Source organism: Pleurodeles waltl, chromosome 3_2 (assembly GCF_031143425.1).
Source record: "Pleurodeles waltl isolate 20211129_DDA chromosome 3_2, aPleWal1.hap1.20221129, whole genome shotgun sequence".
NCBI lineage: Eukaryota > Metazoa > Chordata > Amphibia > Caudata > Salamandridae > Pleurodeles > Pleurodeles waltl.
In genome coordinates this window covers 200,594,614-200,622,498 of record NC_090441.1, presented here as the reverse complement: position 1 = coordinate 200,622,498, position 27,885 = coordinate 200,594,614, and the positions used below count along the sequence as shown (strand labels likewise).

The 27,885-nt window shown below is 45.7% G+C and overlaps 1 protein-coding gene across 5 annotated transcripts in view; it reads left to right on the top strand.

Moving 5' to 3' along the window:
* ANKZF1 (ankyrin repeat and zinc finger peptidyl tRNA hydrolase 1) overlaps positions 1–27,885 on the top strand; it is a 116,779-nt gene that overhangs the window by 38,045 nt on the left and 50,849 nt on the right. For 3 of the 5 annotated variants that reach the window (XM_069227188.1, XM_069227189.1, XM_069227192.1), the window contains exons 3-7: positions 5,294–5,415; positions 11,036–11,138; positions 12,315–12,529; positions 13,463–13,578; positions 26,700–26,853. In XM_069227188.1, the coding sequence (XP_069083289.1) occupies positions 5,294–5,415; positions 11,036–11,138; positions 12,315–12,529; positions 13,463–13,578; positions 26,700–26,853 (710 nt within the window). The remainder of the gene's footprint in view (positions 1–5,293; positions 5,416–11,035; positions 11,139–12,314; positions 12,530–13,462; positions 13,579–26,699; positions 26,854–27,885) is intronic. The other 2 variants (XM_069227190.1, XM_069227191.1) reach the window with 1 other exon arrangement.

Sequence of the window (27,885 nt, the reverse complement as noted above, 5' to 3'; positions counted from 1 at the left end):
AAACAAACCCTTGTTAGCAAAATTAGGATAATCAAAGACTGGGGAAAAAAGATAACTTTCTAACCAGCTCTTTGACGGCAGTTCATAGCTCACTGTGCGAGATTATGATTGGTAACTTATGAACTGCACAGTAACAAAAGGATCTCTGTGACAATATCCCCTGAGCCATGCACATAAAATACTGCTCTGTGATCTGCATAGTACACGTTCTTTGCAACAGGCATATTAACCCCATGCGCTACCTTAGATGAGTCAAAACTGCCTCTAGACAAAACCCCAATCTCTCTCCAGCAGGTGCATGAATCACTAGAGTTATCTTGGCACTTTAATTGTAGCTTGAAAACCGTTGGATATACAAGGGTCACAGATGTTCGCAAAACTCAGTCATGGGAAGATGTCGGTGTGGTCATGTGCACCCTGAACGTCTTGGGCCCTCTGTTACTGCCTCCATTGACGAGGCCCTTTTTGGAACTAAGGGCCTGATTTAGAGTTTGCAGATGGGTTACTACGCACAAACATGAAGGCAATCCCGTCCGCCGTATCACTATCCCATTATGTCCTACAGAGATTATAATACAGCAGACGGAATATCCATCACGTTTGTGCGGAGTAACCCCCCGCCAAGATCTAAATCAGGCCCTAAGACACTTTTTAAAAACTTTTATATATAATAATGTCATTTTTGTCTATTGCTATTTACACTGTTTTCTATCAATTTTTATGCATATTACTGATTACAAGTAATTGGTGTGTTACTTACTTCCTATTGGAGTATTGCCTATCTAGTGTTTTGGTGCTACGTTACCGTAATAAAGAACCTTTATTTTCTTTCATGTGTGTGAGTGCTGTGTGACTACAGTGGTTTTGCATGAGCTTTGCATGTCTCCTAGATAAGCCTTGACTGCTCATCCACAGCTACCTCTAGACAGCCCTGGCTTCTAGACACCGACTACACCTCACTAATAAGGGATACCTGGACCTGGTATAAGGTGTAAGTACCTTAGGTACCCACCGCACACCAGGCCAGCTTCCTACATGTGCCCTCTTTCGTCAGGTCACTGGCAGTGCACAGACACACTGGTCCAAATTCTAAACGTGTTTACATTTAATATTTAGGGATAGTTATGTGTGTTTTCAGTAATGTAACACAGCAGCCCACTAATATTACTGCAGATAAGCTGACACCCTCCCATTTCTCATATGTCACGTCCTGTTTTGATCTAAAAAAAACTTTTTTATGGATGTTGCATGAAACATAAACACAACATTTCTCTGTAAAATGTGTGTAATAGAGTGTTATGCATCACTCACTTTAAAAATAAATTAAAGGTAAACGGTATTTAAAACAATGTGTTTAAGAACTACTCAAGGTCGTCAGAGCAAGAGACTGCAGAACCGAGCTGGCTCCATCGGGTCCCCTCCCTATGCAAGAAAACGTCTCTGTACGCACCCCTAACTAACCTTTATTCATCAAACCTGGCGTTGACATTGCCTGTGCAGTGCATGATGGGAGTTGTAGTGCCTGCCATGCTCTGCCGTAGACCAGTCCACGACAGGTAGGGATGCTTTGGATGACGAGGCCACCTGGTAACGCTGCTTCTGTGGTTTCCTTTTCCGGTCTGTAAACACCCAAAGGTAAGAATGAAACCGAATTGGATGAGTCAGTCACGCGTGACCCTATAGCAGAGTGACTCATTTACCAGGCCTTGTAAACTTGCATGTAAACAATCCAGAGAGATGTATGTACTGCTGACACAGCCTTGGCCTGGCCGCAGCTCTGGGCCTGGGTGGCACACACAGCGCCTAGATGCACCAGGCGCAGCCCTCGTGGCACTCGCATCAGAATAGAAGGGGCATCTTTCAGCGCAGAAGCGCAGACTCTCTTCTGGTGGCCACGGGTGGCTGGATTGGAAGTTAGTTCGGTGCAGTTAAGACTTGCACCACCGTGTGCACAGCCTGGACACATGCACAACAGATGAGGTTACCATGAGCTGCAGTCGGTGTTTTCAGCAGTCCTGTACACCAGAGGTTCCCAACCTTTTGACTTCTGTGGACCCCCACTTTATCATCACTGGAACCCGAGTACCCCCACTGGGTCATTATTGGAATCCGATGACCCCCAATAGTCATTACTGGAACCCGGGTACCCCCACTGAATCATTATTGGAATCTGGGGTCTCCCCACTAGTCATTACTGGACACTAATGTTTAGCCCCTAGTTTCAAATTCCTTGACATTTACAGTATGTTTAAAAAAAAAAAAATGTGTTGTACCTTTAGCCACATTATTTATAAACACTTCATTCATTTGTTAATATAGTTAATTTTGTAAGCAGTCATGGACCCCCATGGGTTGCTGGGCCGCAAGTTGGGAACTACTGCTGTGAACTGTGTCCTCCGTGGGCTTATACAGGTAGATTGGGAACGAAAACAAAGGATGTACCAGTTTCAGCCGCCATGTGCTTCACAAACCTCAGAGGATGCGACTCCTAACAAGCATCAATAGGTCACGGCTTAAGGGCCTATCAACATCTGCTAATGCTAGCAACTTATACCTGCCTACAAAAGAAGTCACGTCATCACACCTGTTTTCTTGTGTGGCGTGTGTCGAATCTAATGAGGTAAAACCAAAATCCTCCCAAAGCCGTCTGGAGCGACGGGCAAAATGACACCAGCTGCTGCTGGCCAATAAAAATGAAGGAAGTGAGAATGACACTGAAGCCAACCAATGGGAAGTAATGGGTGGGTTGTAAACCCTTTTACAGTTTTTTTTTTTTTTAATAGACTCGCAAGCTTCAGCTCATGCACTGTCTGAGGCAAGACCTAGCAACCGACAGTGCATGCGCTGTCTTAGGCGACACCTACAATTTTAAAAACTTCTTGTAGCAAGTTTCCTTTGTCGTTAATGCTGTTACACATTACAGCAGTGTTTCATTTCTTTTCAACAGCGCCAACATGACCAGAATTCTCAGCATCATAAAAGCAAAAGAACATGTTTTGTATCGGGTAAATTTGGTAATGCTAATGTATGTACTCTGTAGGTCAGCTAAATGTGTCAGATTGCACAATATAAACAGGTCACCCTGAACATTCATTGCACACATCTGTACAATCAGAGTCGTATTCTCGGTTTCCTTCAGTTGAGCCATCGAGCGCGACGATAACTTATAAAGGAACGAACAGTCAGAGGTTGGATGTGTTGTGTTCAATGCACGCAAAGAATCTGGCACCTATATTGTGTGTCCTGTTACATCATTGCAAAGAGGGTCGCAAAGGTCAGATGTAGATGCAATTGAAGTCACACCCTGGAAGTGATTTTGTTAGCTCTCTGCAACTTTCTCTACTCAAATTATAATTATTTTTCTGTAGAGGGGCTAAAGATTCTTGGCCCGATTAAGAGTTTGGCACAGGGAGTTACTACGTCACAAACGTGACGGATATCCCGTCTGCCTAGTGCACTCGCATTATACTCATCAGGAATCGTAATAGGGCGGGCAGGATATCCGTTACATTTGTTGCAGAGTAACCCGTCCGCCAAACTCTAAATCAGTCCCTAAGTGTCCTGGTTGTTTGTTGTCTGGTTGTGTGTTGTCTGGTTGTGTGTATATCGTAACCTCGTGTTGTCTGTGGATTTGAGCCTCTGTGAGTCGGTCTGTGTGCTTGTCCACCTGTATGTCTCTCGGTCTGTGAACACGTGTGATCAGGATATATCTGTGAGTTAAAGGCGATGGGGACAGGGCAGTTTGGGCAATGTTGATGATCTATGAGATGGGCATAGAGCGTGGATTTCATGGCACTCACACAGAATGTATATATCTTGCTAGGGGCCTTGTACACAATACATATCATCAGGGTGCTGGTGAGTGTGTAGCCTGCTCACTGTAGACACCTTTAGTGGCTCTCACAAGATGTGGGCGTAGCAGGGCTTAATTTGGGGGGGAAGAGTGCCAGGGCCCTTATCACAAGGCCTCTGCAGCTTGTGCCACCCATTGCCACTGAAGGCTGCCAGTGACAGTACCAGCACAACCACTGACAATCGCACTCCTAGAAGTGTGATAATTGAGAACATTCCAGGCCCCTAAAGCTATAATAATAGCTTGGAATGCAGGTAGTAGTATTTTTTAATGTACATTGTATTAATAAACAACTATTGTGCTCATGTGTACATTGCACAAACAGTGCCACCATCTGGCAGACTGTCACAAGTGCAGGTGTTGACAATTAAGTGCTTGGAGCCGAGCACCAGAAGCCACCAGTTCAAATTAAGCCCTGGGGTGCAGGGGTGAGGGCTGAAGACCAGGCACCGGGAAGAGAGGAATTTCTGATGTACGCCAGTATGGGTGTTAGGGAGGGTACTGGAGCGAACTGGATTGGTGCGGCAGGATACCAATAAGATTGGACACATTCTCTTGGCTTCACACCATATAGATGACCGTAGTGCTCTGTTCCTGACCCATGTCTGTGTGTTTGCAGTGGGATTGCATGACCTGTGTCAGTTCTTAGGGCACTTGGATCCCATGCAGCCTGTGCACTGCTGCCCCATTCCAATATGATGGTTTTTGGGTTTCATGTAGCCTGCTTGTTTCTGGCATGTGCCAGTATCTAGGACACTTTGATACGGTGCCCTCAGTCTGCTAACCTGCCCATTACTGTCCCGTATCAGCACATGGTATTTGTGTCTCCTGCAGCCTGCCCATTGCTGCCCCATGTCAGAAGGGTGACCCTCATGCGACCCTCCTATTGCTGCCCCATGTCAGTATGTGACCCTTGTATCTCATGCGCCCTGCCCATTGCTGCCCCATGTCAGTATGTGACCTTTGTATCTCATGCGACCTGCCCGTTGCTGCCCCATGTCACTATGTAACCCTTGTATCTCATGCGACCTGCCCATTGCTGCCCCATGTCAGTATGTGACCCTTGTACCTCATGCGACCTGCCCATTGCTGCCCCATGTCAGTATGTGACCCTTGTATCTCATGCGACCTGCCCATTGCTGCCCTATGTCAGTATGTGACCCTTCTATCTCCTGCGACCTGCCCATTGCTGCCCCATGTCAGTATGTGACCCTTGTATCTCATGTGCCCTGCCCATTGCTGCCCCATGCCAATATGTGACCCTGTGACCCTTGTATCTCATGTAACCTGCGCATCGCTGCCCCATGTCAGTATGTGACCCTTTGTATCTCATGCGACCCATGTCAGTATGTGACCCTTGTATCTCATTTAACCTGCCCATTGCTGCCCCATGCCAGTATGTGACCCTTGTATCTCATGTAACCTGTCTGCTTCACACAGGTCTCATGTCTCTTGCAGAGCCAGCGTTGAATGAACGGAAGGGTGTGACCGTGATTCCAGAGGTGTCGGACCGGATGTTCTGCTCCACCTGTCAGTGTGCTTTCGAAAGCAGGGAGGAGCAGGTCAGTTTATTTTGTACTGTTGGAGTATTTCATACTTATGATTAATCAGTGTAAAAGAGGCTTTAGAGTATTCAGTTTTCATCATCTGTGTATGTGCAACTTGCCACTTCCCCTTTTGGGTGAGCTGGGCGTGTAAACTGCCGCTTCTCTCTTGGGTGAGGGGGTTTTCTTTGTGCATAGCCCCTCGCGAGGAGACCGGAGTGCAGCTCCCATCTATCTGTCTACATGGACCATCCGTGCAGCCCCAGATCTGTCTGCCTTGGGGTGAGACCTTGTGTGACGGACATGCAGCCCCCATAGGAGATATCCAGTACCTTGGTAAACACAAGTGCATCCGGCCTCCTGTCTGACCCGGAACAGCCCTGCAGGTCATGTCTCTTTCTGGAGGAAGAGCCGTGCAGCCCTTGTCTGGCTGGGAGAACACATCCAGCACCCATGACCCTGTTTCAGGAGAGGAGACATCTGTCCCCGCCTGTCGGTACTGTGTGGTGTAGACGCTGCTCTGTCCGCATGTGTTACACTGGTGAACAGAGGTGGAGCCCACGCAGGCATGGAACCTTTATATGTTGTGGAAGGTGGGGGTCCAAAAAGGCGCACACACATGACACGAAAACATACACTAAATAATTAAAAAATGCCAAAAACATTATCATAAAATCACCATTGCATCTAAACTGAGCATCTCTTGAGGTAGCCTTTGAGCCACCAACAAATATAGTGAAACTTGTGGAGCAAATCCAGATTGTGCTCCCAGTCTGGAGTTATCTCATTGCTGATTCCCGTGACACACAATGAGGGGGTCACTATATGATGCGCAGTCTTCAAGCACCAATCAGACAAAGAGCAGATGCAGGCCTTCTGACTCTGCCCTCGCCTCTCTTCCCAAGCAGAACTTGGGCTAAAGTTGCCAGGCGGGCCTTTGACTAATTCGTAATCAGTAGCACTGGGAAAGGTAAGTGAACCTTGAACCTTTCCACTGATGGTGATCAAACACACACCGCACCCTCCTTGCTTGCCACAGCATGGTGACTCAGCCAGAGTACAAGAACCGCCCTCTGCCGTAAAATGCGGCCTTGCATTCTCTGCTCTTATCTGTGGCCTGTTGTGCTGTTTGTACAGTGTTCTTGCTACCGCTGCATTCTGCGCCTGCTCTGGGCGCTGTTTTTCAAGTTGTGATGGTAGTGTCTACCCACATCCTTGTGTACAAAGAGAACAGATGATGGACGGAATGCAGAGCAAATTAAACATTCACCCCAGTCACAGAGATCTGGGTTTAATCCATCCTTCTTTTGCTTGCCATGCCACCCCACTTTGGTCCCAGTCATATGCAAATCATTCTTGACCCTGCTCCCCATGGGAACAGTCCAGCCCGAACTGCCAGGCCAGGTCCTCCCTGGACCGGAAACAAGCATCCTGGGACTGGTTTCAGGGTATCACCCTTCATCAGTCAGGCTAGCTTGAATCCAGTGGCACAGTGAGCACAGGACCCACATCTGGGCATGCCCTTTGCAAAAAGAACAGATGATGGACGGAATGCAGAGCAAATCAAACATTCACCCCCAGTCACAAAGATCTGGGTTTAATCCATCGTTCTTTTGCTCACCATGCCACCCCAGTTTGGACCCAGCCATATGCAAATCAGTCTTGAACCTGCTCCCCAGGGGAACAGTCCAGCCCGAACTGCCAGGCCAGGTCCTCCCTGGACCGGAATCAAGCATCCTAGGGTCCGGTTTCAGGGTATCACCCTGCATTCCCATGGAGATTACCATCTGGTTATGATCGTAGCAGCCACACCCATGAAAGGCAATATTTGCATGATTCCTGTAGTTTGTTTTTAGGACGGCTTTGCTGTAAGGGTTCTCTAAAACCAGCTTTCCGAGTGAAGAAGAAGTTGGGGAGACAGAGGTACATAGCAGCCCCAGGCTGAGCTGTGTCTGTGTTTTAGGAAATGCCCTGCTACATCATGCAGGTAGCAGTGTCAGCAGGGATTGCCTTGTCTTACTTTTCTCAAGTCCTTTGATGCTGCAGAGGCCCCCCTCTAGGAGTGGGGTGCTGATACCGGGGTGGCTCCTTTAGGTCTGATTAGTGACGGTGTTTGCTATCATGCAAGAGATTTCACCATCTAGAACTATGAGCGATAAAAGTTCAGCTCATTTCACCCATTGGTGGTTGTGTAATTCACAGTTTAATCATCACACATTTCAGCCACTGGTTGTCGTACATTGTATTTATTACGTAAGGCGACTCGTTTCCACGGCCATTTCAATATTTCAGCAGTTATATAAGTGAGCCCACACGTTACATTTTTTCCTTTATCTAGTAAGCATTGCTTGAAGAGCATAGAGCATTGTTTCCCACGCTTTGTAGAACCACAACCCAATTTTTTGAGCAATAAACTTCCTTCACCCATCTCGCTTTAATGGATATGAGAGAGATTTTTCTTTTGTAATGTAACAAAAGCATTGGGTAATATTAGCGCACTGTTATTTACAGACAGCACCATTCCCATTGAAATGAGCACTAAATTGAACACTAAATTTGACCAGACATTCAATTGTACTGATAAAACTATATAGCTCACTAATGATAAAGTGTGGGAATCGGGTTCCACTGTGTATTTACTATTTGCACGTCACCAAGTAAAGTATTTTGTTTTGTTTTTACCCTAATTACAAAAAAGTGCTCCATTTTTGCTTTCCTGACTGCTGAACGTGTACAGTTCATCTACAGGTATTAACATTTTGTTCTATTACAAAAAAGACGACATCCTAAAGCCTTTCCTTTCACACTCCCTGTACCCCAGCAAGATTGTCACATAATCCACCTTACTTCTCCTTCTCTGACTGCAGCGTGAGAGGAGTTTGTAAACACCAACCCCGTGTTAAAGCAAAATAAGGAGCAATTTGTCAGAAGATACAGCCAGGCGGTTGACATCGCTCCTTCAAGCGCAGCAAATGTGACAAGATAAATACAGAATTTTAAAGGCATCTTCAATGATTGCTTGAACTTTTGCGACCCACCCAAAGTCAGCTCACAACCCACTGTCACGACCCCCAGTTTGGCAAGCACTGAACAGAGGCCTGGCAGTCTTTCAGAGTCATGTGTCGTCTATCGAGGCTGTGAGGTGCTGGAAGTGCCTTTTATTTTGTGTGCATTGTCGCAATGGAGGAGACTTCACGCACGTCTGAAGGTGATGCCAGTGGCCAAGCAATATGCCTTAGTGTGATCACTGTGTGCTGCTGCTGTTCATTGTGTTTACTTGGCAGGACATGTGCGTGGGCAAAGAAGAGCCGGTAGATCAACTGCGAGAGCTATGGAGGGAGCCTTGAGTGTAGCCCTGAACCCAACGCACTCTGTCCCTCCAGTACTGAGACACATGATGATCATTGTCAGTGCAGAAGATGCCTGGGTGTGCATCTTCAGTGTGGTCATACTGTGGTTAGTGCATACACTAGCTTAGTAACATTTTCAGGTGATGTTTAATCTGCACACAACAGCTCAGTTTTGGAGTTGTGCCCTGAGCAGCTCATGCAGTAACTCACAGTTGCACAGTGTGTTCATGGCCCCGTGGACAGTCGTTGAATGTGGTGCCCTCCTCTCCGTGCTGCGCCTGTGGCATGAATGGGACATTAATACAACCCTTGACGAGAGATGGCTGTGAAGGGCGCATCACAGAAGGCTTGAAACCAGGCTGACTCAGCCTGTATCACCACTGAGGCTGGTCCGTAATGTGATGGCATCCGACTCTTGCCAGGGCCAAGAAAATAAGAAAGGTGTGAGTCCTGGAGACAGACTAGTCGCAATGTACACCAGCGGGTACTCTACTGCCATTTCTGCCAGCATCTTGATGCATCACACTTGCTGCTGCTCCCGGTTAGGAGGGATAGTTTTGTCTTCTTTAGGTGATAATGATGTTTGTTTTTACACCTGGTGTTTATGTCTTCAATTAGTCGTCTGACCCCTATATCTAACCCAATGTCCATGACCTCTGGTGACGCCATCCCTGTGCCACGACCCTCTCCCTTCTATCCTTCACACTGAGTTTATCTCTGATGTGATGAAGCCAGAGGTAGAATAATGGTGTTGAACCTCAGTACAATGTGGGCATCCTTCGCATAATGGTGCCCATTTCTATAAATATGCTGGCCCTGGCATAATGAAAGATTTTCCTCCCCTGGGCACCCACTTCATGATGACGCTGACTTTCGGAATGATGCAGGCCCCGGCATTAAGATGGTTATTAGTTTCACAATGGTTGTCATTCTTGATATAATGATGCTAACGGATGGTGGGATGGTGACCGTCACTAGTACAAAGCTTGCTCTGGCATAATGGTGGACGTTCTTGGGGTTCTAATGACATTTATATCATGATGGTATCCGCATCTGGTGTAATGCTGACAGTGGCAGAAGGTGGCAGTCCTTGGCAAAATGTAGGAATCCAAAGCATGACGGTATCTATCTCCATGTAGCACTGACCCTGGCACAATTGTGGCATTTCTTGGAATATTGTGGGCATCTGTTCTCATGCATTAATAGTTAACTGAAAGTAAAGCTGTGGATGGTGGTTTTAATTGGTTAATGAGTTGAGCGATCTCCTTTGCATTGTATTCTTGTGATGGAAGTTTCATTCATTCATTCATCAATTCATGAAATGTGTCAGTTCATCCAAACTTTGACTCGTACATACAACTATTAATTCACCCAGAGAGCTTCACACAAACTCTCCAATGAAAGAAGAGACACTTTCAGTTAAACCACCTATACTGTCAATGCTTTATTAATTAAGTTTTACATGACCTTCAAGACTTCCTTGGTCCTTCACAAAGGAAGTTAGCTGGATGTCTACAAAGCCTTTGGCGCAATTACCCTCTAAATTCCTCACCCCAAGATTTTGGTTTTTTTTTGGGGGGGAAGGGGGCTGCATTGGGGCAGGGGAGCCCACTTTGAGAACAGTTGTTCCTCAGTGCCCCTCAGGTGGTTAATGCACTACCGTTGGCATTACTGAGCTGCAGCAGTCCCAGGAGGCAGTCTCATGAGCTGCAGAGCTGCATGGCCGTGTTTCCTTTAACTGAGGATTGACAGCAGGCCTTTGCCAAGAGTTGCTGCATGAGTGAGAGAACTCCTCCCTGAACCTGCACCTAAGGAATATTTGGCACTACATTGCCAATGGCCATTCCTGTGTACTGTGAGAGTCCCTCGCGTAGGACTGTGCTCCACCTATGATCAGGCAGCGTGCGTGTCCTGTGATCAGACTCTGCCTATCCCTAGAAGTCATGCTTCAGGCCATTGTGCTGATGTAATGGTTGTTTCCTTGGCAGGACCACAAGGAGGACATCATTTGTAATTTGTATGCTGTGTGGAGATTCTACAGTCTCCTTTCAGAAACTACCTTCACACTTCTCTTTCTGGAATGACCTTCGAGAGGTGCAGATTTATTAAGTCTGTAAATTGAGAGACAGTAGACCAAGAAAGAGGGATGTGTCGCTGTACAGAGGCAGGCTTCCACCGCCTGGAAAGAGAAGGCTCCTTTGGCATATGAACCCTGGGGAGGGGGTGGGGGTTCCCCTTGCAGAAGTTAACTCAGGCGCTTCCTTGACCCTGTCCGTTTTCTCTTTAAGATGGAACACTACAAGCTGGATTGGCATCGGTTTAACCTGAAACGAAGAATTGTGGGTGGGAGCACCATCACTGCCGAAGAATTTGAAGACCGAACAAATGCAGGTGCAGGAGCTGTGATATGAGAGGATGTGTGCGGAAGATGCGTCGCTGTGGGCACGGGGGATGTGTGAGGGAAGCGAGTGGAGTCAGCAGGTATAGGACTTGAAAAAAATCTAATGGGAATGGTCCAAACTTCTGATTGATTCATGGTAAGGCAACATTTTAAAGCTGCCTCACAGCACAGTTTATAAAGACGACGGGAGCACTGAAATATTTATATACAAGTTTTCATTGTGGTCTTTCACCCTTCGGTGTTGGCTTTTGTCGTGTCTGTGTATTACGGCTCCACAACAGTACACATGAGGTTTGATGCATAAGGATATTCTTCTCCGAATACTTCAAAAAAGCTTCAGTGTACCACTAGGTGCAAATCCAGGATCCAGCCAGGGCAGTTGTGAGGGGTAGATGGGTAGAAGCAGGAGAGGAAGGGAAGGTGGGGTGTGAGAAAATGGGACAGGTGGTTGCGGGGTGGAGGTGTCCCTGTTTAACAATTGACGTGAAAGGAATCATTGGACACTTCCAAGGGAGTTGGTTCTGCAAAAACCACTTGGGATATTTGCAGCTGCATAAAGTAAAGGATGGAAAGGCAGCCCATTTCAGGGTTTTGCTTTTACTTTCCAATTTTGAAGAGTACATTTTTAACCAAAACATTTCAACCTTTTCCTTGATGTATTTTTAATACATTTATTTTAAAGTGGGTTCCTAGATCCTCGTGTGGGTGGGTGGTTGGTGGGCTTGCGTTGAGAGGTGGGAAAGCCTCTGTGTGCTGTTGCCTCAACAGGTGAGGATGTACCTAGCTGAGCAGGCAGGGGACCTGTGGGCTGGTATGGAATGCACAAGGGCAGGTAGGAGGGGGACCTGGTTTGGGGTGATAAGGAAATGCAAACTATTGAGATAATAATGTGAACACGCACAATTAGTGGGATTGTGGCTTTAGCAGGGATGTATAGCTAGATGAATACATGCAGGCGGCACCTTGCATGTAGGTATTGATCCATGCAGTCATGTGTGGCTTCCCAGTGTGTGAAAGCATGTACCATCAGGAATGTGGCTTTGCATTTAGCAGGCTATGTGTGGGCATAAGTTCAGCAAGTGGACGCAGATGTTTACTTTTTCATTATGTGTTTCACTCTGTCCTCATCTTGTCTACTCCCGTTTCCTGGTGTCCTCTCTGTACAGGTGACCTATCCAGCATCTCTGGCTCTGACTCTGATAGTTCATCTGAGGATGAGAAGACTGAAGTTGTAGGAAAGAATGAAGTAGAGGCCTCTTCAACACAGATGGACCTGATGAAGCAGAAACAGCGACGCCAAGGCCCGTCCAACAGGTTTCTGTTCCGAAACTCCGAAGGACAGCTTCTAGCTGTTTATCAGTGTGTGTTGGGCCCTGCAAAGGCAAGTGTTCTGTGTGACTATCCATCCTTATGAACAGTGCCTGCTTTGTACTATAAAGTCACTAACTACAAGTCACAGCTGCCTTTCTTCCTACACCATGGAGGACACTAAAACACACATTTAACCCACCAAACTATTTGGCCAGAAACAACTTATCTTGATTTCATTGCTAACCAAGGCCCTGAAACGTAAAACACGTCTTTGATTGCTTTTCGCAGAGCAATCTCTTTCAAACGTCTGTATGCTTCACATGAAATCATACGTTAACAGGGGTGATTAGCAATAAGTGTGGGTTTCATAAGAACAATGGCATGTTTATGTTTGTAGTAAGTAAAGGAAAAACAGTGGACAGAGACATGATGGGCAGAATTGTAAATTAATCTGGTGATCAGAAGACTAAACTCACTCATTCCAGAAATCCCACCAAGTATCTCTGCAGGTCTTTTATCCTGAATCCATAGAGTCATGACCCATACATAGTTTGTGGTGGCTAGCCTATCCCCCCAAGAGAGGTGATTGTAATAGAGAATAAAAAACATTGGGCCTTTTTACAACCTTGCATCACAAATGTGACAGCTATCCCGTCCGCCATATTAAGAACTCCATAGAATATAATGGGATCATAATACTTCAGACGGGATATCTGTCACATTTGTGATGTAGGAAACCCCTCCGTCAAGGTCGTAGTAAGGCCCATAGTTAACCACTAGATGTGAATATTCCAAAACTTGACAACAATACCAGTGTCCTGAGCATGAAGATGCTTTTTCTGTGGAAACTAGGTCCTAACTTTAACTACCTAGTGGACTGTTTTCAGACACTAGAAGACCCTAGGCGGTCACTGCACTGTCAGACGTGCGTCCATGAGCGGACAGCCCTTCAGGGCTCTTCTTGATGAAATATCCTAATCTTCTGCTGTTGTGTATTTGCCAGGAACGCACAATGGATGCGAGTGACTTGGTGCAGTCCCTGAAGAGCCTACAAGCGAAGCCATGTTGGGTGATACTCATGGCTGGTGGCGGGCACTTTGCAGGTGCTGTCTTCAGAGGGTAAGTAGAAGAGGGAGATGCCTTGATTTAGTCCAGCTGCTTCAGCTCATTTGAGCACATTTTAAAAAGTTATTTACATGTCTGAGTCTCCCAGTATCTGGAATGCATCAATTTACAAAGTTGTTTTGCCTCTGGGAGGAAGGGTCAATTCTTGCTGGGACAATGCTGCTCAGTCAATTTCTGTAGTAATTTGAAGATGCTGGATATCTGCCTGACCTCTGGATGTGCATAGATATATTGATTCCTACCGCTTTCCGAGGTGCAGGCATTTTTCTAGTGCATAGACCTTCTGCCGAGCATGAGGTTATATTCACTGTGGGGCAGGAGGGCATCAAGGATTGAGAATGGCTCCTACGATTAGCTTTCTCTGGTGTGTAGTATCACTTGGGCCTAATGTGTGCATCCAGCTGGCGGGTGCTCAGCTAGGCTTAACAGATCTCTCCATGTACGCCACACCTTGTGTAAACATTTCTGGGCTTTCAGTTTACAAAAGATTTTCATCAGATTATTTGCCTGGTCTAACACTACAGCTTCCAGACACCAATCCATAGAGCCTTATTTAGAGCTCAGTTGATGGGTTACTCTGCCGCAACGGGGTTAGCTAGCCCGTCTGCCGAAATCTAAGTCCCATACGACATAATGGCCCCCACAGTGGCGGAGTAACCCGTGTGCGGAGTTCTCAGTCAGGCCCATAGTGTCTATCGATTTGCCAACCCTAACACAGCATTGCTATGTGCTTTATGAAAATTCGGATGAAACTGACCACCGCCACAGGAAAGCTACTTTTAGGGCACATATGTCGCAGGTGTAATTGACACCCCTGAAGAGTGTCTCTCCTTTTAGACCACCCACAAATGCACTCGGAATTCACTCCCTCTGCAGGTTCTCACTTGCTAGTACCCAGGTATTGGGAATTAGCTATCCCAAAGAGATCCACAGCTGTTGTTAATAGCAAATATCCTTCCAGATCTACATTGCTGTTGCAGTCTCCCGCTGGCCAGATTGTAAAACGTCAGCAGGCTTAACATACTGTTCCTGAACACCTCCACCAGCGCACAATACACCGTGGCAGCAGAAACTATGCTCCAGCTTTTAGAACTTCCAGTTGAAGGTGTAGCTCTTTGAGCCTCTACCACTGAAGATCGAAACGGTACATCGCACGTATCACTGACTGCAGTAACCAAACACTTGTGAAGCCAAGAGAGGGTTTGTTGTTTAATATTTTGCAAGATACTGCAGAGAGGGGAACACCATGCTTGTTGCCAGTATGATAATATGTTTATATTACTATTATTCTGTGCCCACTATATACATTTATGAGTTTATAGTGTGAGAGCAAAAGGGGCCTGCCTAGTCATACTGAACTAAAGTTTGCAAGATGCTTTTCTCCTACGTCACCTGCTTCCTGGCTACCATGTCCCGGCTGTCCAAGTGCCTTCCCTGACAGACCGTATTTTGTTCCAGCAAAGGTTGGATGAAGTGATCTTGAAGCAGACATTGGTGTAGCCATTTTTTTTTTTGACTGAGTTGCCTGCGGTGTGACACAAGCCGGTGTGACACATGCATGCTGCTTGAAAGGAAGTTATTGCTTCTTTCTTCAATTATTTTATTTTTGGGTGCTGTTTGCATGTTCATGGAGTGGAGAGAGGCAGTTTCACTCAGGAAAGCAGCTGTAACAAGGCGTGTCAGTCATGGAAGCAACATAAAGACTGAGCTCAGTTCATAAAACTTAAGACATCAAGGTGGCACAATAGAGTAGTCTCAGGTTCCTCTGGAAGAAGAAACAGTACCGGGCTCGGTTTGTAGTATTCAGTGATGACTTGATTTATCCTTCTTCGGTTTGTTTTGCATCGATCCATACTCCTACCTTGCAACAGATAGAATTTGCGTCCTCGGTAAATACACTTGATGCAGAAGTAGATTATGTCCTGCAAGTCACCGCTTGTGCAGGCATTAAATGATCCGGTCTCAGGTTCTTGTAGCTGGGTCATCGGTCAGTCTTCTTCGTCATCAGTTGAATCAGGAGGCAGAGGAGTATGAAGAAAACAGCAAGATTGAGAGTCGAGAACAGGATAGATTGCCAGCAGTGAAGCATGATCCTTATAAGAACCAGTTCTTATTCTGATGCAACATTGGTGATTGATCCTCTTTCCATATATAATGCAAAGTTAACCCCACCGAAGCCAAAATAATCCTTCATGGAGCTATGGAATGGACATGTAGATTCTTGCAGGCTTGGAACCTCCTTCACTTCCAGCTTCATAAAGAAAACTATTCAAAATCAGATCTACGCAACCAAGACGTTCCAGTCTTCCATACTTAATTACGTGGCTCAAAAACATTATGAAGATTGTTACCATTTGTGTTGATATATGAGGTATTCTGAGCATTTGAGTATTTAAATGAAAAGAGTTATAAAAAAAAAAAGATTGTTACCATTTGATAAAATTGAAATCTTGGAGCAAAATATTGAATCTGCTGACACAGAATATAAGAAAAAATCTCTTCTCTCGAAAGTGAGTTGGTTATGACTTTCCCAGAATAGATAACATAGCACTAAACCTCTGGTCACTTATTGGTTGAATTAACAAATACAGCCTTACAATATTAAAAATCAATTTGTAAGATAATGGCCAGATACCAGTTTGAAAAGTTTGGGGAATGCTCTCATCTGAATTGGAAAAACTATGATGCGATTAACTACCTTCTCTTGTTTAAATTTCAGTTTTTTTTATCCATGGTTATGTATCATATTTCTGAAAGGTTTTGCCATGAAATTATTATGTATATATTTCCCGACAATCATCAGATTTGGTAAAACGTCAAGATTATATCAGTCTTCAACGGGTTGCAGATACAGATTAACTACTTCACTACAAAGGAATGCACAAGACAGTTGTTACAAATGATGGAGGTTCCATTTCTTGGACAACCCTTCTTCACTAGTATCAGAGAGCTCTGTAGAATACTCTCCGACTTCTCCATCCTCTGCTATGACCAAATCCAAAAAGGTTCCAAAGAAGCCACAGCTATTCCATCACCTGTGTGGTCCAAGGACCCTTTCGGTTCCACCGGAGTTTCTGATAGGGAAACAGCCTCTCTCCGTGTGTATTGGCCCCAGATGAAGTTGCTGTATTACCGACAGTTGACATGCCCGGTAGCTCACCAGGCCTTCATGACAGCCTGAATGGATGCAAGAAACAAACCTACTATGATGGCTAACTCCTCCAGTGAAATCGTATATTTCCATCAGCCATCTCATCTCCCGTTTGAGGAGTCGCCCTTCAGAGCTGTCACAGACTCTGCCAGTGAAACCAGGTATATCCACCACTTCAATATGGTCCGGTCAGGTTATTAAGGAGTCCGTGGTCTGCAAGGGATCTGTAGACACTTCCCATCTATGCAATTCCTTGTCCTTAAACATGAATACTGTGTTGTCCAGGTTTATGAATATGCCCCTCATTTACTATTGCACTGCCACTGACTTCCGCAACTTCGTGATGACCCATGGGTCTACAGGCAACCCAAGGAGCAAAGTGGAACTCTCCCAAATTGAGTCACAAAGCAGTGGAGCAAGTGGTTGAGATGGCTAGAAAAGAGAAGGGTCCTTCATGTACAGACTAGATGCCCACCATGGTACCATTGATGCTGTGACTCTAATGCCTGGGATCTGATGTGCAGTGTAATACACAGTAGACTCCATGGGCTGAGTTGTGTCCACAACACTATCCATACGATGGAGGAAATTGATCTGGTGGATCCTACTTCTGTTTAGAGTTTCCCCTAGAAATTGGACAATTTTCCAGTAGCAGTGAGCTGCAAATCAAAAGTTTATTTTTATCCTCCAGCTCCTTCCATGCACAGTGTTCCATAATATCACATGCATTCAACACACGGTGGCTCCGATGATCCTTGCATGAGAGGGTTACCAGAGTTGTAATGCATGCCGCCGTCTTCTCTGGGTTCCAATGTTCTGAGTTAGTTTGCAGTCCTATATTATTTTCGTAACCTTTTTCTTCACGGTTCAAGTTGTGTATTTTCTAACAATATCCAGCCATTTTAGCACCATACTTAACCACTCTTCCTGGTCAGCAGTGTGATCACCATGGCAGACTGGGTGAAGAAAGGGCATCACTTGCTTGTTTCCTTGTGCAGCAATCACCCAGCAGAGTAGGTGCTATCTTTTTAAGACTGAAACCATTGGGATTTTATTCAACTATATTCAGTCAGGCCCGAATGAAAAGAATCCACAGATTTCTTACTGAATGATTTATACAAAAAGGCGCAGTAGTCTGGCTACAACAATATTTCTGATTATCTTTGTTTCCATATTGAGGACAGACCTCTGGTTGAGGGGCAGCTCGCGGCATCTTTGTTGCTCTTGGTAGCATCTTCACTGTGCGGACTGAGAGCGGGCCCTGCAGAGCTGATTCTTAACAAAGAATCCACAGAAAGTCTCGGATGACACTCTGCGTGAGGCATTCCGTAATGTGTCTCATCCCCTATAGCAGTAGGAGTGAAACACGGTCATAAGTGTAGTTTTGCCAACATTTAGCTTATTGATAATAACAAAAGTTCATGAGTAGCACATGCCCCGTACCTCCGTTATTAATGGGCAGGCAGTTGCTTTTGTCTGATAAACTAATTGATTTACGTCCAGCATGTGATCTGACCTCTCTCCATCTCTTCCTTCTTCCTTCCTTCTCTTCCTTCTCCCTTTGTCTCTTCCTCTGGCTCATGAGCATGACGCATGGTGTGTATAATTTGTTACATGTGTGCGGTAAAACAACATGATGAGAGTTGTTTTGGGGCTAAGAGCAAATGATCTGTAATATGAGACACAGATGTTCAGTCTGGAAGGTCCTCAGTAGTGACGATGTGGACAGGAAGCCTGGGCAGAAAGTTTTCAAAGTACCTGTCAGTAGCACACAGCAGAGTCCGGCAGTCTTGGATAAATAATTGTTCACAGTCTGACTAATTCAATTTTCAAAAATCAACCGTGATTCCCTCAGAGGATGCTTAAAGCCCAACCCTCCGAAGCAGAAAGAATGTCAAGTTACACGTAAGTAATGAACAGCAAAGAGCCAGTCTTCTGTTTAGATCTGCATGTCCACTCACTGATGATCATCACCAATGACGTAAACTCGGTTATGCTGGGCAAGAAAAAGTAGGAATGGAAAGTGGTCCACCATCTCCAGATGATGTACTGTTGACTAATTGTTTCCCTCTCTAACTTTCCTGTGGCTGAGAGGTTGCTTCCTTATTCATTCTGATGAAGACCCCCCTTCAAATCAATACAGAAGGTTGAAATGTCGACGCAAGAACTTGCTGACTGACCTGCACTAGAGTCGACCAACTGATTGAGTTGTTTGTATATTAGAATACTACTGAGTCAGCCATGTTTATTCCTTTCGCTTCTATAGAGCCCCAGCAGCACACTTCATAATACTTCTTGACACTAATCACTTTCACTGCACCGTTCATTAGAGCACCTATGTTTTGAGTTCTGTTCTCACTGAATGTCGTAGCAGGAATTAAATACCTGTTTATTACTTATGTACATTATTTCCACCTAGAAAGCTCATGCTTAAAGCATCCCCAGGGGAACCACTGTTGATTTTTTTTATTTTTTTATTTTTTATTACGTAGCCAGGTTCCCAGGGATACCGGGTTAGCCCCTTATCACTAGTTGATTAATTTGATTTACAGCAGTTTCTTGAGAATTAGATAGTTCAATCACAATCTTGCAGCCATGGTAGAGGATAACGTTAGCAAGGTTTGAGTCTTGTACTCTGAAGGGCCTTCCCTCCTGATCTAGTCTTTTGTATTTCAGTTTATAGGTTCTCTTTGCACATGCTGAGTTGATATAGTATAGAGAGAGGCCCGTCGATCAGCTTTGTGGGCAGACTCATGGAGAGCGTATTGTAGTAATACAGCGGTCCTTTAGCTTCAGATAGGGGGATCCAATTGGGCATTTTCTGAGTTGCAGAAGAAACCGATAAAGCAACAACGGATGTGTTCATTTGTGGGAGTGAATGACCGCTCCTAATCAGAAATGAATCTGTTTTTTAGTTTTTTTTGCGCCAGAGATATGAGCGGCGCCGTATTGCTTTTGAAAATTCTTGAACATTGATGTTTTTGCAATGCTTGGTTTTCAGATGTAGACTGATTACCAAGTGGTATGCATTGGCTTCTTTGTTGTATGGATTGAAATGTAGGTGAATGAATAAACGTGCTGTAAAGTAATTGAAGTTGTAGCACGTATACAGCAGAACCTTGAAGAAAGGATTTATGTCATGAATTATAAATAATGTTAAATGCTTTTAGAGCATTATAATGCCTCCATTTCATTCTCTTTACTGCATAGCCCAAGTATGTTTTGTAATAAAACATACAGATCACGGTTCCTCAGTGAATTTGTAAATGTTAAATACACCATCTCACTGCAATTAACCTTGGAATACGTTTATATAGGCACACTGTGTCTGATGTTTCCTGTAGCCATGGCTTTTTCAGTCTCAATCTATTCAGTTTTCTTGAAATTATGGCAGTTTTTTCATGATCATTTTGGGTAAAAGAGGCCTTTGGCAATGAATAACCAATCAGTTGTAAAGTTGGCATCATAGCCGACACGTTTTACAAAATTCCTGCCATTAGCTACTGAGAGTTCTCAAGGTGTGTGTGGGAACTGCAGGGATTGAGTTCCTAAGTTGTCATCACATTGAGAGCTTATTTGTATATGGCAGGGCCGCCAGCATGAGCACCACACCTGTCCGCACCGTAGGACCGGGATCACACTGTCGTGTTTGAATATAGGCCTGGAGTCTGATAAGCAGCAGAATGCTGAGACTCAGGATCACACTTCTCCCCCACACAGGCCTAATCAACAATCCTTCAACTGCTAATAACAGCATGGTGATTCCCACACTCTGCCAATTAAAAGGGATGTTGTGCTTCTGAATCAACACAATTACAACCATCCTTAGTGCTGAAACCGTGATGGCCGGCTTGGATTCTCGATGTAGTGCATTGTGGTTTGTGCTTGGATGTCCTATGCAACCATCCTAGGTGTTCGGCTGTGTGAATGTACCCCGCATACTATTGAAAATCGTGATATCACCAATCCATGAGGGTATGAGGCAGTTTCACACCCTAAAACCAGAAATAAGGGGTTCCACAGCAGTATCCGTACAGCGCCTTGAGACCCTAACGGGTGAGTATTGCGCTATACAAGTGCGGAGTTTACAGTTTGCAGGGCACTGCGCTAGAGCCCTCTCCACTCCTACCCGAGTCATTGTCAGTAAGCAAGCACTTGGTTCGCACTAAAGTTTGGTTCTTGTTAAGACATTCAGAGGATGTACATTTCTGTATTTTCTCCAAGTTCTAGTATATCGAATCCTAGTACACTGCTTCTTTTGTTGTATGGTTGATGTTTCAAAGTTTGCTCTTGAAGGTATTCAGCCTCCTTTGAGGCAGGTGTCTCCAACATGGGTGGGATTCTGCTAGTTAACAAAGGCAGGAATCATCCTTGTTTCTAAGTCTGGGCTTGTGTGGGCCATTTCGCTGTCTCAGTTAACCATTCCTAAATTCTTCATCTGTGGTACGGAGACAAGAAGGAAGCCGTTGCTCAAAGCCAAGAGTACCATCAATACTGCAAAGTAGATGGTGCCAGCATCATGTCATGGGATGATAGTGACTGCAGTACTGATCGAGAGAGAAGGGAGTATGAATGGATCAAAGAACAAGTTGTGAAGGAAAAGAAAGCTGATTATTTCTGCAAGAATGCAGAAACTGGGGCGAAAACTTGCCTTTCAGCTTGAAAACAGCGCATGTCCTAGAGAGAATAAGGCTAAACATCTACATGTCCTTGTTTGGCCCAGTCGACTCAGAACCACAAATCTAACCATAAACATGTGGAATGTCCCGAGTGTTGTTCCTCAACGCTCCCCAGGGTTAAATTAGTGATTGAACAGTTTGTGAAGAAATGTGGTCAAATGTTGCCCAGTCTGAGTGTGCAAGGTTGATGGCGCTCTATCCCGCCACACTCACAGCCGTAATGCTGCCAAAGTCGTTTCTCAGCACATAGTAACTTTGTGGTTCTGAGAATTATCCAATTATAAAATTTCAATTTTATATTTTGAGTATATATCGTTTTCCACCATAAGAAATGTTTCACTGTAACTGTCTGGAGTATGTTGGAAAAATCCTACTTTAAATGCATGAAACCCTGGGACACTTACATAACTAAATGAGAAATGTCTTGAGAGGGTGTAACTATTCAATGAACACTGTGCCTAGTTGCCCCCTTCCATCCAGCTACTGCTTAAATATGATATAGAAATCGCCATTTTCTGCTGAGGAACATCCACTCCGAGCAAACAAAACACATCGACTAAACTCACCCACCTGGACCAATCTGCTGCAAGTCCAAACCTAGAATGATTCACCTTGTCCCTGAGCAACTAAGATCAGTGAGTTGAATTAGAATCTCTGACCCCATCCCTGTCCCGTGTGGAGTACGCCAGGGACATTCTCTCAGCTTGATCCTTAAAACATTTAGCCAGTTGCACCCCCGACCCCAAAATCCTATTTCATAGCTTGCATATTAAAGTTCCTCTGGGTTCATGCAACATTCTCCACTTGACCACAACATACTTCAACTAATCAGCGACTGGCTCAGGCTTGGCAAAGTATACCCAGGTCTATCTATGCCCCACCAAGGCACATCCACACAAATCATGAACATCGTAACCCAGACAATCTTGTATGAGATGATACCACTTAGATGTTGTTGTCCACACGGGACCCAGAGCTCGTTTTCCCCCAGAGTCGGTGCACAAGTCAGCACTAAACCTCTCTATCTGTGCACTTTCTATAGCCTCTTCGGCTTCTAGATAATAACCTGTAGAGGATCCAAATGTCCTGCCAAGACTCATTGTGGACATGCTGAGATTTGGCTGGATTTCTTAGTGGACCAGAATGTACTTGAAAATTCCAGCCTCAAACTGTAGTGTGACATCTTTTTGTGTGGATCTAATGCGGGTCACTGTGCTCTGCTGCAATCCCGACACTGACAAGAGCTTCTCCCAGTGGATCACAGAATGCGCTGATACAATCATCCCTGCCAAGTCAGTCAAATCCAAAGGACCTGCCAGAAGAGCCAGCTCGTTCACTGCCGAGCTGAAATCCACCAAACTGAACTGCCGGTGACTAGAAAGGAAGTGGCGTACCAGCAAAAAGACAGGAGACCATTCCACCTTCAAAACCGCACTCAACCAGTACCAGTGCCTCCTGAAGGAAACAAAGAATGCCCTAGCAGACCGCATAGAAGCCAGCACAAATCACAGCAAGGAGCTCTTCACCATCGTGAGTTCTTCAACCCCGCAGGCACAGAGAACTACATCACCCTTCCCAAGAACTGTGTGACACCCTGGTGAACGTCTTTCATGTCAAGATCTCAGCCATCTATGAAAACTTCAAATTCAACCACCAACAGCATCAGCCTGCTCACTCCACGAACACAAACCCCAAACATCTGCTCACCCATTGGGACCCTCTCACAACTCTAGTCACAATCTCCATCATAAACTCCATACACTCTGGAGCACCCATGGACCCCTGTCCCCCACCACATCATCACCCTCTGGAGCAAGGCGATTGGCGACGAGATGAAGAAAGTCCTGAATGCCTCCATCACCTCGGCCTCCTTCGCAGAGGACTGGAAAAACGCTTAAGTGAGGCCCCTCCTGAAGAATCCATCCACCGACCTAGCAGAACCACCGACCCATCTCCCTGCATCCCTCTCCAGCAAAGGTTCTCAGAAAGGCACTCAACCAGTAACTAACTAATTGAACACCTGGAACACAACAGCCTCCTGGACCCCTCTCAATCCGGATTCTAAGCCAACCGCAGTACCGAGATAGTCCTGATGGAGCTACCAATGACATCAGGACCCTCCTGGACTGTGGCAAAACGTCAGCTGCCTTCAACAAAGTTTCTCACTACATCTTGATCAACAGACTCCACCATATCAGAATCCAGGGAGACGCCCTCAAATGGATCACCTCATTCCTCACCCGAAGAACCCAGAGAATCTGTTTACCACTGTTCACCTCGGAAACCCGAGAAGATCATCTGCAGCATCCCCCAAGGATCGTCCCTCAGTCCCACCGTCTTCAACACGTACATGACCCCCCTAGCCAACAACGTCAGGTCACACGGACTTAACATCATCTCCTATGCAAACGACACCCAGATCATCCTCTCACTGTCAGAAGACCCCTCCAGCACCAGAGCCACCTTCCAGAGATATATTATGAACATTGCCGACTGGATGAAGGACCTTTGGGAACAACACCTCGCCATGGAGCGGTGCATGGTGCCCTTCTGACCTTGGCACATCCCCTGCCCAACAGGCCACGCCTGCAACATCAGCATAATCTTGGACAGCAAGTTATCTATCAAGAAACAGGTTAAACGCGTTCTCATCTGCCTGCTTCCTCACCCTGCACGTGCGCCACAAGATTGTCTGGTGGCTCCCAATCAACAGTAAATGGACCGTCACTCAAGCCCTCATCAGGCTGGACTACGGTAACACTCTTTACTTGGACATCACTGCACACACCCTGAAGAGACTAGAGATGATACAGAATTGAGCAGCAGGACTCATCCTCTACCTCCCCAGGCGGTCCCATGTATCGCCGCATCACAAGAAGCTACACTGGCCCCCGATCCAGAAGAGATGCCACTGCAAGATTCTGACCCACTCATGCAAAGCCCTGCACAACGAAGGGCCAGCATACATCAACAAACGAATGACCTTCCACCTGCCAACCAATTAGACACATGCGATCCGCCTCCCTCTTCATCGCAGACTTGGATTTGCCGAGGCAACAGCGGAAGAGGCTCCTTCTCTCACCTGGCGGCCAAAGCCAGGAACAGCCTGCCCCTGCACCTCAGGAATGCTTCAGCGCTCCAGCAGTTCAGGAAAGGGCTCATAGACCATGATTAGATCTCAACCAGCAGTCAGCTACGCCAGCGCCTTGAGACCCTCACAGGTGATTTGCCATGCATGTAAATCCTGATTGATTGATCGATCGATTGTGCTTAGGCCTGATTGGTTTGGTACAGCAGCAGTTGCATAAGCATTTATAACCTCTGCAGGAGCTGGTACTAACCCCCTGTGCCAGCCTGATTATGATACCTCATTCATCTACTTTACTCGCGCTCCTGCTCTTCCGTAACAAATCCTGACACCGTGACCAACCCCATAATCCCCGCTTGCAGCGTTTACACTGCCCTCTCAGATATTTAAATTGTGAACCACACTTCAATCTCCCTCTACCTCAGACAGTGAATCCTACTAATTTTCGTCTTCATTCTGGAACGTTTTGTAGTTGCTAACGACAGATCCCAAATTGGCTTCCGAGCGGTGACCATGAACCAGGTTTAGAATCCACATGTGGAGGACGAAGGTGCATAGGACCCTTCTAAACGTAGGATTAACACAGTCTTCTCTAATTTCCCGGCAGATCATCACAGAGTAATTATGCCGGTCATAGAATAGAATAGAACGACCACCTGTATGGACTCTTTTGACTGTAGATGTTTCTTAAGAAGTCCTTCAAGTCCCAAGTAAATTCGACTACCAAAGCCTGCTATTGAATTCTAAACACTCTGAAGAAAATCTTCCCCTACCTCCAAAAGGAACTTAGAATCTCTGTGTCTCTTGCCTTGGTGATCTCCAAACGAGAATACTGTATTGCGCTGATGTTAAATATTGGCAAAGGCTCTCTCGACAAATTGCAACTGATTCAGAACACTGCTGCCCCGTTGATACGAGATCTCCCCCGCTCAGCTTCGGCGAGCGGCAGCCTGAGAGTTGCACTGGTTACCTGTCGAGAGGCGCATAACATTCAAGGCTCTTTGTCTAGCTCATAAGGCACTTCACTCGGCAGGGTCTGAATACATCCGTTCTTTACAATGCTGTGTGCCAGGTCATCAGCTCAGGTCATCAGGTCTCATTTGATTTCTGTCCCTCGTAGCCGTAAGGCTAGGTGGGGTACAAAGCTTTTATAGTAGCAGCAGCCAAATGCTGGAATACTCTTCCTCTGTCCATTAGGAAGCACAATAACTTTCTGTCTTTTAGGAAGCAGCTTAAAGCTTTTTCCGAACTAATTTTCGTTGTTTCTGGTAGCCACCCTGCATCTTCCCTCAGCGCTCTTCTTTTCTTTCACTCTTTTGCCACCTAGCGCTTTGATGCCACGGCCCGAATGTGCTCTATAAATACCGGTACATACATACATACGTACAGCTTGAATGAAGCTTGCTTCAGCGTTACAAGGATGTTCGTGTCCCACTTCAGTTGAGAGGCTGAGACCCTCACCCATGTGCTATACGAAGCATGCGCGGTCCTAGCTGCTCAGCTTCCTGTCCTTGTTGCTCAGCTCTTTGATAATTGAGCCGCTGTTGCGGCACCCATTCAAGTCCTTCTTAGTTCTCTTTGTCATGCTCTTTTTTTTTAAATGTCAACTTCACAACCTACAATACTTCTTCTGCAAATGATCCCTTTCTACCCCACTGTGCAGTGACAGGAGGATTGAACAAGATGGTACACGTGAAACTATCGCAGAATCCTCTGCGCTCTACATGTCTGCACATGTACAAGGTCATCACAAAACATTCAGAGCACCTGCTGTGAGTCACACACTATACCAAATCACTGCCCACACGTAGGCCACACCATAAACTCATCCTCTTCCATTGCAACCTACAGCAGAGCCTGCTACTCATTCCACAGAAATGTGTTTTGGGTCACCCTCTGAGGTACGAAGTGCTATCAGAATGTGACCAAAATCTAAAACAACACGTTCATGCCACTTGACACTTCTGTGCACTTGACGCTTTCAGTGTGATTATAGTGCTATAAAGAAAACACTCATTTGTTTCTCTCAGCCACTCAGACCATCAAGCAATGAAATATTCTGTATTTTAAGGTCACTCTGCACTAGACACTAATATCCTAATATGTGGTTTTCATTTGTAATAATTAGTTGCATAAAAAAATAATTATTTTACTTTTTTTTACATACTGTTTTTTTGTGTTTTGTTTCCTCTGTAAGGAACGAAGTGTTGGAGCATAAGACTTTTCACCGGTACACTGTCCGTGCCAAGCGGGGCACATCGCAGGGACTGAGAGATGGCCAGAGCCGCAGTAACATGCCCAAGTCTGCAGGCGCCTCGCTGCGGCGGTACAACGAGGCTGCACTCCTCAAAGTAAGTAGTCTGCTGATCCTGGATATGCTCGCTCACGTACCCTCCATCCAACCACTGTATTAACAATATTCAGAGGAGGTAAAGGGATTATTCACGCACAGCAGTGGGGAGCAGAAGAATGAACAGAGGAACAGTAGTTGAGGGGACAACTGTGGAGCACATGGCCACAAGCAACTTGTGTTTTCTAATGAAATTCCATTTGAGGCCTGACCTGACCATCCCTCTGTGTCCTGGTCAACACCCTCTCAGAAGGCATGGGCTGAGAAGAACTGGCATCCTCTGCCTTGCTATTAGCTAGACTCGGTGAGGTGACCAGCCTGTGGTACCTTTTCAGTAACTACTCTCATTCTGCACACCTCCTGACGGTCTCCGCTGAGCAGAGCAAATGTGTTGTATGTTTGGGTCACTTCTTCCTGCGGTGAGAGGAACTACTTATTTAAGCCGAGTTGAGCTACCAGGGGTTTTGAATCTCTAGCTTAAGCTTACACCCACCAGCATGCACATGCCCACCTACTCACTTTGCATAAAAATGTATGCTCCATCCTCCATAAAAAGTATTTACCTTTTTCCACCACTTCCTATCTCCAAAACCCAAAACATCCAGAATATTCCTCTCTTAATTTATAATCAGGGCACACTCCACTTGTGTTTGTGCATCACAGATCTTCACCAACAATACCTATGCTCTGGTGTTCAATACTGAAACATGGATGGCGTCCATATCACCCATCATAGCAAAAGAGGCTATTCCAGAATGCAACATAATGCTGCATCAGATGATATGCACCAGCAAAAAGAACAGTTGATGGACGGAATGCAGAACAAATCAAACATTCACCCCCAGTCACAGATCTGGGTTTAATCCATCAGTTTTTTTGCTCACCATGCCATTCCAGTTTGGACCCGGCCATATGCAAATCAGTCTTGACCCTGTTCCCTATGGGAACAGTCCAGCCCGAACTGCCAGACCAGGTCCTCCCTGGACCAGAAACAAGCATCCTGGGACCGGTTTCAGGGTACCACAGGTTGCGG